The 13,418-nt window shown below is 52.8% G+C and overlaps 1 protein-coding gene across 7 annotated transcripts in view; it reads right to left on the bottom strand.

The window, feature by feature from the left end:
• PDE1C (phosphodiesterase 1C) overlaps nt 1-13,418 on the bottom strand; it is a 329,099-nt gene that overhangs the window by 212,932 nt on the left and 102,749 nt on the right. The window contains exon 1 of one of the 7 annotated variants that reach the window (XM_029048970.2): nt 7,707-7,880. The exons of the other annotated variants lie outside the window; for them this stretch is intronic. Within the exon in view, the coding sequence (XP_028904803.1) occupies nt 7,707-7,807 (101 nt within the window). The 5' untranslated portion in view covers nt 7,808-7,880. Of the gene's footprint in view, nt 1-7,706; nt 7,881-13,418 lie in introns of those variants that run through there. 7 annotated transcript variants of the gene reach the window in all.

Here is a 13,418-nt window from a genome sequence, read left to right as displayed (position 1 = left end):
CCCCAGCGCTTAGAACAGTGCTCTGCACATAGTAAGCGCTTAACAAATACCAACATTATTATTATTATTAGAACTGCCTGGATTCAGTGATAGATTTACAGGCTTGTGAGCCAGGGAGGAGGGTGGTGCTGCCTACAGTGATGGGAAAGATAGGGGACAGGGTTAGGAGGGGAAGATGAGGAGTTCTGTTTTGGACTTGTTAAATTTGAGGTGTCAGCAGGACATCCAAGTAGAGATGTCCTGAAGGCAGGAGGAAATAAGAGATTGGAGAGAAGGAGAAAGATCAGGGCTGGAGATGTTGATTTGGGAATCATCTACAGAGAGATGGTGGCTGAAGTCATGGGAGTGAATGAGTTCTCCAAGGGAGTGGGTATAGATGGAGAATAGAAGGGGACCCAGAACTGAACCTTGAGGGATCCCCACAGTTAGGGGGAAGAGGCAGAAGAGGACCCCATGAGATTGAGCAGCCAGAGAGATAGGAGGAGAACCAGGAGAGGACGTTGTCCGTGAAGTCAAGGAGAAATAATGTTTCCAGAAGAAGGGAGTGCACCAGTGTCCAAGCCATCTGGAAGGTCGAGGAGGATCAGAGGCTGATTTGGCAGGAAGGAGAGCATTGGCGACTTCAGACAGGGCTGTTTCTCTGGAGCAAAGTGGGTAGAAGCCAGATCGGAGGGGGTCAAGAAGAGAATTGGAAGAGAGGAATTTGAAACAGCGGGTGTAGACAACACACTCAAGGAGTTTGGAGAGGAATGCTAGAAGGGAGTCGTGAAGTCAAGGGAGGGGAGGGTTTAGTGCTTTTTTAGGATAGTGGAGACATGAGCACGTTTGAAAGCAGTGAAGCCCCTGGAGAGTGAACAGTCGAATACGGTGGTTAGGGAAGGGAGGAGGCAAGTGTTTTGATAAGATTCGACGGGATGGGGTAAGAGGCACAGGTCGAAGGGGTGGATTTTGACAGGAGGCAGAAGATCTCTTGAGATACTGCCAGGAAATCTGAGAGAATCAGAGAGGAGGCAGGAAGAGGGAGGGATCGGAAAGGAGCAAGGGAGATTTTAGGGAGATCGCACCTGATGGTTTCCATTTTATCAGTAAACTATGTGGCCAGGTCTTTCGGGGCAAGAGATGGGGAGGTTGAAGGAGGGAGTTAAACATCTGAAACAACTGGCAGGGGCAATGGGAAGGGGAGTCATCAAGGATGGAGAAATAATGTCGCCAGGAGAAGGAGAGAGCAGGGTTTTAGCAGGTGAGGATGAGTTTGAGACAGACGAGGTTAGCCTGATGTCTGGATTTCCACCAGCAGCGCTCCACGGTTCGTGCACAGGAGCGGAAGAAGCAGACTGAGAAGGGGATTGAGGAGTTGGAGAAAAGCGGGGAGGGACGGGGGAATTGAGTTCGGCGGGGAGGACTGCGTCCAGGGCGTCGATCCGTCTGTCAAGAGAAAGTGGTTTGGGTACGGAGACCAAATGGAGCATGACGATTTTAGAGAGGTGGAGAAGTTAAGTGACTTGCCCAAGGTCACGCAGCGGACAAGAGGCGGAGTCAGGATTAGAACCTAGGTTCCCTCACTCCCAGGCCTGTGCTCTTTCCATTAGGTCAGGCTACTTCATATACTGATGTACGTACTTTTTAGCTTATCCAAGAAACTCAGAGTGAACTTCAAAAAAATGGTTTTGTCTTTAACAGGTCAGGAATATAAGCCCTTATTGTGTGCCAAACACTGTACTAAGAGCGCCTCTAGACTATGAGCTCATCGTGGGCAGGGGATGTGTCTGTTTGTTGTTCTACTGTACTCTCCCAAGCCCTTAATAAAGTGTTCTGCACACAGTGAGCGCTCAATAAATAGGATCGAACGAATGGGATACGAGATAATCAGGATGGGCACAGTCCCTGACCCAGATGAGGCTCACAGTCTAAGCAGGAGGGCATAAGATTGAACCCCATTTTACAGATGAGGAAATGGAGGCACAGAGCAGGTAAGTGACTCACCCAAGGTCACCCGGCCGACAAGTGGCGGAGCCGGGATGAGAACGCATGCTCTAACCGTTCGATCGTGCTGCTTCCCTACGTGCTCAATGAATACCATGGATGGATTGATTAAATCTCAGTGGGTGCTGAATCGGGCTTAGTTTTCTGAAGTCTGAACTGGTCTCTTTCTCTCCCTCTCTCTCTGTAGGTTTTTTACATCTGCTTAAGGCAGCAGGTGTCTCACTCCTTGAATTTACGGAATAACTCCTGACTTGCGCTGCTTCTCTGAGATTTAATGAAACGGGGTGTTGGGGAAACCCTTAATCCTTCAGATCGACGGACAGAAGGGAGGAAGGAGGGGTGGTGAGGGTTCAAATCGACCGGTTGCAACTTACGGAGTTCCAAATTAGCGGGTGGGGGTGCTGTCCATCAGCTTCAGCTGGTACTCTGCCATGCCGGGGAACTTGTCTACCAACGCTGCCGTACAGTACTCTCCCAAGCACTTAGCACAGTGCTCTGCACCCAGTGAGCACTTGACAAACACCACTGTTGGACCGACTAGAGGGGCTGTCACTTTCTAGACCCGAACGAAGATGACACCAGTGGTGTTTTCTCCCAGCCAGTCCGCAAAGAGGAGTTCTGGATGTCCCCGGGAAAGACATCCCTCGGAAGTACCTTCGTCATCATCAGTGCTATGTATTGAGCGCTTACTATTTGTAGAGTACTGCACTGACAGCTCAGGAGAGTACAACATGAGAGAGTTGGTAGACTCGCTCCCTTCCCGCAATCAGCTGACAGTCTAGAGAGGGAGGCAGACATTAATGTAAAGAGAAGCAGCACGGCATGGTGAATAGAGAATGGGCCTGGGAGTCAGGTGGTCATGGGTTCTAATCCCACCTCCACCATTTGTCTGCGGTGTGACCTCGCGCAAGTCACTTCACTTCTCTTTGCCTCAGTTCCCTCATCTGTACAGTGGGAGCTGAAAGTGTGAGTCCCACATGGGTCAGGGATTTTGTCCCAACCTGTCGGCCTGTATCCACCCCAGCGCTCTGTACAGCACCTGGCACATAGTAAACGCTTAACAGATATCCTTATTGCCATTATTATATAATTTCAGGCATCGGCACTAATTCCGCCTTGGGCGATCCCACCCTTCCCACTCCCAAATCTTCCTGCCAGTTTCAACAGGACAATCTTCTCCCCTCTCTCTCTCTCCCCCGCCCCCACTCACTTCCCTCCCTTCTGAGATCCGATCGGGAGCTCTTCCGTTTCACAGCTGGACCTCCACTGGACGAGACTCCTTTACATCTCCAGATGCAATTGGGTCAAATCTGGCCTGGGAGAATATTATTTTAGGAGACCCCGGAGTGTCCGATTAGCACCCCGATCTAAATGCGTCCCGGGAAGGGGAGGGAGGAGTGAGGAAGACCGGTTTCACAAGCTTAATTTTAAAATCATCTTCGAGTCGAAGCTTTTGACTTCACGAGTCGCCATCCGGACGATTACTCTAGGGGCATTAGAGAGAGATGCGCTCCTTGAAAGTCCAGGGACCGATTCGCTCTGCGGGGGCCGGCCTGAAAGAACTAACCCTCTAAGGCAACAGAGGAATCTGAACGGTCGCGCTAAGGGCGGCTCAAAGGCACAGATCTCTCAGCCCTGGGCAGCCCCGGGGGAAACCGAGTCACGACGCGCCCTCTCGGCTCCCGGCTAAGCGTGCAGCAGGGTGTGACGTGGATCTCCGGGAGCAGAAGTGGCTGGTGGTGGTTTGAGTCTGCGGCCACCCCTTTCGGCAAAGTATAATAACGATGGTATTTGTTCAGCGCTCACTAAGGGCCAGGCGCCGTATTAAACGCTGGGGTGCACAGAAGCCCAAACGGGTTGGGCACAGTCCCTGTCCCCCCTTCTCACGGTCCCAATCCCCATTTTCCAGACGAGGGAACTGAGGCCCAGAGAAGCGAAGTGACTCGCCTCAGTGGGCAGAGCAGACAAGTGGCGGAGGCGGGATTAGAACCCGGGTCCTTCAGACTCCCAGGCCCGTGCTCTAGCCGCTGCACCGTACCGCTTCTACAAATGAGTTGACTGTCTCCCCTCGGGAGAGCAGACTGCTTTGAACGGCTGCCAGTTCAGGCGGACGACCAAGCCAGCTGCTCCATCTAGTCACCGGAGGGCTCGTGCACATCGGACGCTCGGCAACGTCGCGGGCCAGGAACGCGTCTGTTCATCGTCGTACCGTACTCTCCCAAGTGCTCGGTACGGTGCTCCGCACACAGTAAGCGCGCCGGAGATACGAATGAACGAACGAACGACCCCTTAACGAAACGCATCCCCCATCTCTGCCTTCCTTCCCGGTCCCTTGCTCGGAAAGGACCCCGATTGTCCGCACGGGGGGTGTCCCTCTGAGCCAGGACGGGTCGGCAAAGCTGCTTTTCTCTTTCCCCGCTTTATTTCAAAAATGCCGATTTAGTCTGGGCTGGAAGAGGGATCCCGTGGCAGGGGGAATGGGATTAGTTTGGGGAGGGGGGAGGCTCGTAGAAAAGGGGAACCTTCGGAGGGAGAAGCAGAAACGCACTCCCATCTGCCCGCAGATGGGTAGGCGGCACCGGGCCCGGAGACTGGATCGGGGTGCAAAGCGCGACCCTCAAACACGGCCCAGCTCCGACCCCAGCCAAATCCAATAGATCTCCCCGCCGCGGACTCAAGACCCTCGGAATTCCCGGGGCTCCGGGGCTCGATCGGGGGGATGGGACAAGGGGCGGTCGATCCATCGGGAGGAAGAACGAGATCGCTTCCCGCCTGATCTCCTTCCACAACCCGGCCCGCACGCTCGGCTCCTTCTGCACCTCCATCCCGTCCCCCTCGCCGCCGACCGCCTGCCCGCCTCCCGCCTCCGGCCTGGGACGTCCTCCCCGTCCACATCCCACGGAGGATCCCTCACCCCACCTTCGAAGCCTTATTCGAAGCACATCTCCTCCAAGAGGCCTTCCGTGACTAAGCCTTCCTTTCCCTCTCTCTCTTTCTGGGTCACTTAGATGAACTCGGTTCTGTCCCCTTTAAGGACTCGCTGGTCGCCCCTCTCTCTGCCCCACGGCGTTTATGTACAAATCCATATTTATTTTAATGTCTGCCTCCCCTTGTAGACTGTAAGCTCCCTGCGGGACGGGAAAATGAACCAACTCCGCTACGGGGAAGCAACGTGGCTCAGTGGAAAGAGCCCGGGCTTCGGAGTCCGAGGTCACGGGTTCGACTCCCCGCTCTGCCGCTCGTCGGCTGTGTGACGGTGGGCGAGTCACTTCACTTCTCTGGGCCTCAGTTACCTCATCTGTAAAATGGGGATTAAGACCGTGAGCCCTACGTGGGACGACCCGATTACCCCGTATCTCCCCCAGCGCTTAGAACGGTGCTCTGCACACAGTAAGCGCTTAACAAATAGCACATTATTATTATTAGAGAAGCAGCGTGGCTCGGTGGAAAGGGCACGGGCTTCGGAGTCAGAGGTCACGGGTTCGACTCCCGGCTCTGCCGCTCGTCGGCTGTGTGACGGTGGGCGAGTCACTTCACTTCTCTGGGCCTCAGTTCCCTCATCTGTAAAATGGGGATTAAGACCGTGAGCCCCACGTGGGACAACCTCATTCCCCTGTGTCTCCCCCAGCGCTTAGAACAGTGCTCTGCACATAGTAAGCGCTTAACAAATACCGACATTATTATTATTATTATTCATTATTATACTCTCCCAAGCCCTTTAGTACAGTGATAGTAAGTACTCGGTAAATAACACCGATTGACTGCTCTCCTTTTCCCCTCCTGTGGACAGAGATAGTGCCCGCCACCTCTGCCGCACTCTCTCGAATGCCTGGTACGGTGCCCCGCTCCCAGTAAGCGCTCAATAAATACCACTGACCGAAAAATCGGCTCCTGGGGAAAAACCTCAGAATCGAGTTGCCGAGTCTGTTGAGAGAGAATCATTCGTTCAGTCGCATTTACGGAGCGCTTACTGTGTGCGGAGCACTACGGATGGCCCAGTGGCAAGAGCACGGGTTTGGGCGTCAGAGGACGTGGGTTCTAATCCTGCCTCCGCCACTCGACTGCTGTGTGACCTTGGGCAAATCACTTCTCTGTGCCTCGGTTACCTCGTCTTGCAAAATGGGGATGAAGACTGTGAGCCCCACTGTGGAACAGGGTCCGTGTCCAACCCGATCACCTCGGATCCACCTTGGCGCTTAGAAAAGTGCTTGGCTCATAGTAAGCGCTTAGCAGGTACCATAATCATAATCAGTATTACAGTACGACGATAGTTTGGGATTCGGAACAAGTCCCATCCAACAGGCAATGAACGGGTAGACTGTACTGAGCACTTCCCGGCTGCAGAGCACTCTACTAAGACCTTGGGAGAGCACAATACAACAACAATAATAATACGGGATTCAAGAACAAGCTCCCTCCGACGGGCGCCGAACGGGCGGACCGTACCGAGAGCTTTCTGGGCGCCGAGCACCGCACTGAGGGGTCGGGAGAGTACGATATCATAATAATGTGGGACGGTGAACGAGCTCCCTTCAACGGGCGCCGAACGGGCGGACCGTACCGAGCGCTTTCTGAGTAGAGAGCACTGTACTGAGAGCTTGGGAAAGTACAATACGGCAACGATAACAACACGGGATTCGGAACGAGCGTCCTCCACCGGCCTCTGACCCGGTGGACCGTACCGGGCGCCTTCTGGGGGCCGAGCACCGTACCGAGCGGTTGGGAGAGAGTACCGTATCCTAATAATACGGGATTCCGAACGGGTCCCCCTCAACAGCGAACGGGCGGACCGTACCGAGCGCTTCCTGGGTGCCGAGCACTGTACTAAGAGGTTGGGAGATTACAATGCGACAACAGCAATAATAATACGGGATCCGGGGATAAGCTTCCTCCAACAGGCACCGAGCGGGCGGACTGTACCGAGCGCCTCACGGGTGCCCAGCACCGCACTGAGAGCTTGGGAGACTGCCATACGACGGGAACGGGATGAGATTCGAAAGCAGGTTTCTCCGCCAGCCAACGAATGGGGGGACCGTACCGAGCGCCTCACGGGTGCCGAGCACCGTACTGACAGCTTGGGAGAGTCCCGCACGGCAGTGACGATATGACAGTCGAAAGAAGCAGCGTGGCTCAGTGGAAAGAGCACGGGCTCTGGAGTCAGGGCTCATGAGTTCGAATCCCAGCTCCGCCACTGGTCAGCTGTGTGACTGTGGGCGAGTCACTTCACTTCTCTGGGCCTCAGTTCCCTCATCTGGAAAATGGGGATGAAAACTGTGAGCCCCACGTGGGACATCCTGATTCCCCTGTGTCTACCCCAGCGCTCAGAACGGTGCTCGGCACGTAGTAAGCGCTTAACCAATACCAACATTATTATTAAGCTTTCTCCAAAAGGCAATGAAGGGGCGGACCGTCCCGAGCGCTCCCCGGGTGCCGAGCACCGCGCCCAGAGGTCGGGAGAGTAGGATGCCACCACGGCGCTACGAATATGGGACGGGGGGAGAGGCTTCCCCCAACGGGCGCCCAAGGGGAGGACCGGACCGAGCGCTTGCCGGGTGCAGAGCACTGGGCTAAGCGCTGGCGGGGGGCGGGGGGGGGAGCCGAGCAGCTCCGCCGGACTTTCCTGCGAGGGAGCGGGGAGGGGAGGTCCGCGAAGTTGGGGGCCGGGGGCCGCAGCCCTCCCCGCCCAGCTTTCTGGGGGGCAGAGGAGGGGGCGTCGTACTCACAGTCCTCGCAGACGCAGCCAAATCTTCTCGATCTGCTCGGGCTGCAGGTATTTCAGAGAGTTGCTCTCGAATTCTTCGATCTCCTTGGTGGGGGACTCCATGGCCCGGGGGGCGCCGAGGGGTCTCCGTCTCTGTCCGTCCGCGTCCAGGGCAGGAGGGCGGAGGGGCTCAGGGGCGGCGGGGGGGGGGGGTGCGGGACCCCGGGGGTGCGGGGGAGGGGGGGATAGCGGAGCTCCGCAGTCCGCACGGGAGTCCGGCCCGGCCCGGCCCGGGCGAGCCCCCGGGCACGCCCCCTGCTGGGGACACGCCCCCTCCGCCCCCCCTCCCGCTAGGCCACGCCCCCTCCCCCGAAGCCGCCCTCCGATTGGCCGGGCTCGGCCCCCCGCCCCGCCCCCGGACACGCCCCTCGACACCGCCCCCTGGACGACGCCCCGCCCCTAGCGACGCCCCTTGACGACGCCCCGCCCCTTGACGACGCCCCTCCTCCTGACTCCCCCCCCCCCCCCGGGCCCCCCTCGCACTAACGATAACTCTGGTATTCATAACAATCGCGATAATAATGATGATGGCCGAGCCCTCGTACTAACGATAATTCTGGTATCGATACTAATAGTAATAATAATAATGGTAATGACCAAGCCCCTCGTACTGACGATAACTCTGGTATCGATAACGATAGTAATAATGATGATAATGACCAAGCCCCTCGTACTGACGATAACTCTGATATTGATAATAGTAATCATACTAATAACCAAGCCCCTCGTACTGACGATAACTCTGGTATTAATAATGATAGTAATAATGATGATAATGACCAAGCCCCTCACACTGACGATAACTCTGGTATTAATAATAATAGTGATAATACTAATAACCAAGCCCCTCATACTGACGATAACTCTGGTATTAATAATAACAGTAATGATACTAACGACCAAGCCCCCCCACACTGACGATAACTCTGGTATTAATAATAATAGTAATGATACTAACGACCAAGCCCCTCAGACTAATGAGAACTCTGGTATTAATAATAATCGTAATAATAATAATAACAATAAATGACCAAGCCCCTCAGACTAACAATAACTCTGGTATTAATGAACTCTGTTATTAATAACAGTAATAATACTAATAACCGAGCCCCTCATACATTAACTCTGGTATTGATAATAGTAATGATACTAATATCCAAGCCCCTCATACTAACAACAATTCTGGTATTGATAATAATAGTAATAATACTAATAACCAAGCCCTTTATACTAACGATAACTCTGGTAATAATAGTAATGATACTAATAACCAAGCCCCTCATACTAACATTAACTCTGGTATTATTAATAATAATATTAATAGCCAAGCCCCTCATGCTAACAATAACTCTGGTATTATTAATAATAATATTAATAGCCAAGCCCCCATGCTAACAATATCTCTGGTATTAATAATAATAATATTAATAGCCAAGCCCCTCATACTAACAATAACTCTGGTATTCATAATAATACTAATAACCAAGCCCCTCATACGAACACTAACTCTGGTATTAATAATTGTAATAATACTAATAACCAAGCCCCTCATCCTAACAATAACTCTTGATTCTATTTATTACTCGATTCTATTTATTGCCATTGTTCTTGTCTGTCCAACTCCCCCGATTAGACTGTGAGCCCGTCAATGGGCAGGGATTGTCTCTGTTGCCCAACTGGCCATTCCAAGCGCTTAGTTCAGTGCTCTGCACGTAATAAGCGCTCAATAAATACTATTGAATGAATGAATGAATGAATAATAATACTAACAACCAAGCCCCCCTCATACTTCACAATAACTCTGGTATTAGTTATAATACTAATAACCAAGCCCCTCATACTTCACAATAACTCTGGTATTAATTATAATACTAATAACCAAGCCCCTCATACTTCACAATAACTCTGATATTATTAATACTAACAATGGTGGTATTTGTTAAGCACTTACTATGTGCAGAGCACTGTTCTAAGCGCCGGGGTAGACACAGGGGAATCGGGTCGTCCCACACGAGGCTCACAGTCTGAATCCCCATTTCCCCGATGAGGGAACCGAGGCACAGAGAAGTGAAGCGACTTGCCCAAGGTCACACAGCCGGCTGAAGAACGATGCCGTCTGTTAAGCCAAGTGCCAAGCACTGTTCTAAGCACTGGGGGAGAACAAGGTAATCAGGTGGTCCCAGTGGGGCTCACAGTCTTAATCCCCATTTTCCAAACGAGGGAACTGAGGCACAGAGAAGTTACGTGGTTTGCCCAGATGCACGCTGCTGATAAGTGGCGGAGCTGGGATTAATAATAATGATAATGATGGTATTTGTTAAGCGCTTACTATGTGCAAAGCACTGTTCTAAGCGCTGGGGTAGATACAAGATCATCAGGTTGTCCCCACGTGGGGATCACGGTCTTGATCCCCATTTTATAGATGAGAGAACTGAGGCACAGAGAAGCTAAGTGATTGCCCGAGGTCACACAGCTGGCAAGGGGCGGAGCAGAGATTAGAACCCAGAACCTCTGACTCCCAAGCCCGGGCTCTTTCCACTGAGCCACGCTGCTTGTCTGTGGTCCTCGCCTTCGCCCCGCCCACCCTCCTCTTCCCTCCGACCCCCAGCCCCGCTGCCAGCCTGCAACCTCCCCTCGGGCCTCGCTGCCCCACTTCACTCATTCAATCATATTTATTAAGCGCTTACTGTGTGCTGAGCTCTGTACTAAGCGCTTGGGAGAGTTAATAATAATAATAATATTGGTATTTGTTAAGCTCTTACTATGTGCAGAGCACTGTTCTAAGTGCTGGTGTAGATACAGGGTCATCGGGTCGTCCCTCTTGAGGCTCACAGTTAATCCCCATTTTACAGATGAGGTGAAAACAGAGGCGGGAGTCGAACCCATGACCTCTGACTCCGAAGCCCAGGCTCTTTCCACTGAGCCACGCTGCTTCCCTAGGTTGAGTTGAGTTGAGCCTGGCCTGGTAGCCGGAAGGACCCGGGTTCTAATCCCATCTCCACCACTTGTCTGCAGTGTGGCCTTGGGCAAGTCATTTCATCCCAGCCCTGCCACTTGTCAGCTGTGTGACTGTGGGCAAGTCACTTCACTTCTCTGTGCCTCAGTTACCTCATCTGGAAAATGGGCATTAAGACCTTGAGCCTCACGAGGGACAACCTGATCACCCAGCGCTTAGAACAGTGCTCTGCACATAAGCAGCGTGGCTCAGTGGAAAGAGCCTGGGCTTGGGAGTCAGAGGTCACGGGTTCGACTCCCGGCTCTGCCACCTGTCAGCTGTGTGACTGTGGGCGAGTCGCTTCCCTTCTCTGTGTCTCAGTCACCTCATCTGGAAAATGGGGATTGACCGGGAGCCTCACGTGGGACGACCCGATGACCCTGTATCTCCCCCAGCGCTTAGAACAGTGCTCTGCACACAGTAAGCGCTTAACAAATACCAACATTATTATCCAGTCTTTTCCAAACTAAAGGCTTTCACCTACACACTCTCACATTCACCCTCTACACTTTGAGTATGCCGCGGGCAGGGAACGTGTCCGCCAACTCTGTTTTGTTGTACCCGCCCAAGATCGTAGTTCAGTCCTCTGCACAGAGTAAGCGCTCAGTAAATACCACCGGTGATGATTCATTCTCACGCACTCCCACGCACACTCTCACTTACTCTCTCTCTCAACAACTTCCGCGTTCACGGTCTCAGTCTTTCCCTCACACGCTCTAGCACACTTTCACATATACGCTCACACACACACACACACACACACACACACACGAACACTGTGTCCCGCTCGTGGACACTATCGCATTCCCGACACCGGAAAGGGGTTCACGTCACGGAGGTGGAGGCCTCGCTCCTCAGGGCCAGGCGGCCAAACTAGCCACATCGGCGGCAATGACCGATCCTCCCTAGTGATGTCGGTATTTGTTAAGCGCTTACTATGTGCAGAGCATTGTTCTAAGCGCTGGGGGAGACATAGGGGAATCAGGTTGTCCCAAGTGGGGCTCACGGTCTTCATCCCCATTTTACAGATGAGGTCACTGAGGCACAGAGAAATGAAGTGACTTGCCCACAGTCACACGGCTGACAGGTGGCAGAGCTGGGATTCGAACTCATGACCTCTGACTCCAAAGCCCGTGCTCTTTCCACTGAGCCACACTGTTCCTCCCTCAGGAACAAGAGGAAAGTCATTCATTCATATTTATTGAGTGTCTACTGTGTGCAGAGCACTGTACTAAGCGCTGGGAGGAGAACGATATAACAGCAAACACATTCCCTGCCCTCAGCGGGTTTACCGTCTAGGGGAGCTTAAAGTCTAGAGGAGAGGGAAAGGGAAGTGCTCCACTTGTCCGCTCAATAGATTGTGGTATTTGTTAAGCGCTTACTATGTGCACAGCAGTGTTCTAAGCGCTGGGGGATACAAGGTGATCAGGTTGTCCCCCGGGGGGCTCACAGTTTTAATCCCCATTTTCCAGATGAGGTAACTGAGGCACAGAGAAGTTAAGTGATTTGCCCAAAGTCACACAGTTGGCAAGCGGCGGAGCCGGGATTAGAACCCATGACCTCTGACTCCCAACCCCGCGCTCTTTCCACTGAGCCACGCTGCTCAATCTGCGGCCCGGTACTCTCCCAAGTGCTTAGCATAGTAAGCGCTCAGTAAATACCACCGATTGGTTGATGGATCGATCTGCCAGAGAAGCAACCGGCAAAAACGCGTTTCCGGACTCTCCTGAAAAAAAACTCCAACCTCACCTTTCGTTTCGACGTGGGTCGGCTGAAGAGAGAGACCGTCTTTTCACCCGAAGACGTCGGAGGACCAGAGAGGGAGATCTCACCCCCAACGTGAGTAGTCGGTTTTCCCCCGACCCCGTTTCTATCCCAGAAAGCTTTCGTCTTCTCCCTTCTCACACAGCGACAGCAACAGGATTTAGTCCCACAGCACTTATGTCCGTATCTGCATTTATCTATACAGATTTATTTATAAATCTTTATTTGTATCGATGTCTCTCTCCCTAGCTCTAGACTGTAAGCTTGCTGTGGGCAGGGGAGGTGAGGGAGAGCACAGGATGTTCAAAGTGCCCAGGGCTTCCTCCCTCTCAAAACCTCAGTCTCCACCCAAGGTCATGGCTGGGTTCAGAGGTCACACAGCAGGCCTCGTCCTGGGGAGGAGGAGATGGGGGAGGGCGATAGACTGATAATAATAATAATAATAATGTTGGTATTTATTAAGCGCTTACTATGTGCAGAGCACTGTTCTAAGCACTGGGGTAGATACAGGGTAATCGGGTCATCCCACGTGAGGCTCACAGTCTCAATCCCCATTTTACAGATGAGGGAACCGAGGCACAGAGAAGTGAAGTGACTCGCCCCCAGTCACACAGCTGACAAGTGGCAGAGGCGGGATTCGAACCCGTGACCTCTGACTCCCAAGCCCGTGATCGTTCTGACTGTGGAATCTTTTAAGTGCTTACACGCTCTAGGGGGTACAGCACGGGCCTGGGACCTGGGTTCTAATCCATTCATTCATTCAATAGTATTTATTGAGCGCTTACTATGTGCAGAGCACTGTACTAAGCGTTTGGAATGTACAAATCGGTAACAGATAGAGACAGTCCCTGCCCTTTGACGGGCTCGCGGTCTAATCGGGGGAGAAGGACGGACAAGAACAATAGCAATAAATAG

This window comes from Ornithorhynchus anatinus, chromosome 21 (assembly GCF_004115215.2).
Source record: "Ornithorhynchus anatinus isolate Pmale09 chromosome 21, mOrnAna1.pri.v4, whole genome shotgun sequence".
Lineage (NCBI taxonomy): Eukaryota > Metazoa > Chordata > Mammalia > Monotremata > Ornithorhynchidae > Ornithorhynchus > Ornithorhynchus anatinus.
Note: the sequence above shows the minus strand (reverse complement) of the source record. Positions and strands in the feature narration are given on the sequence as shown.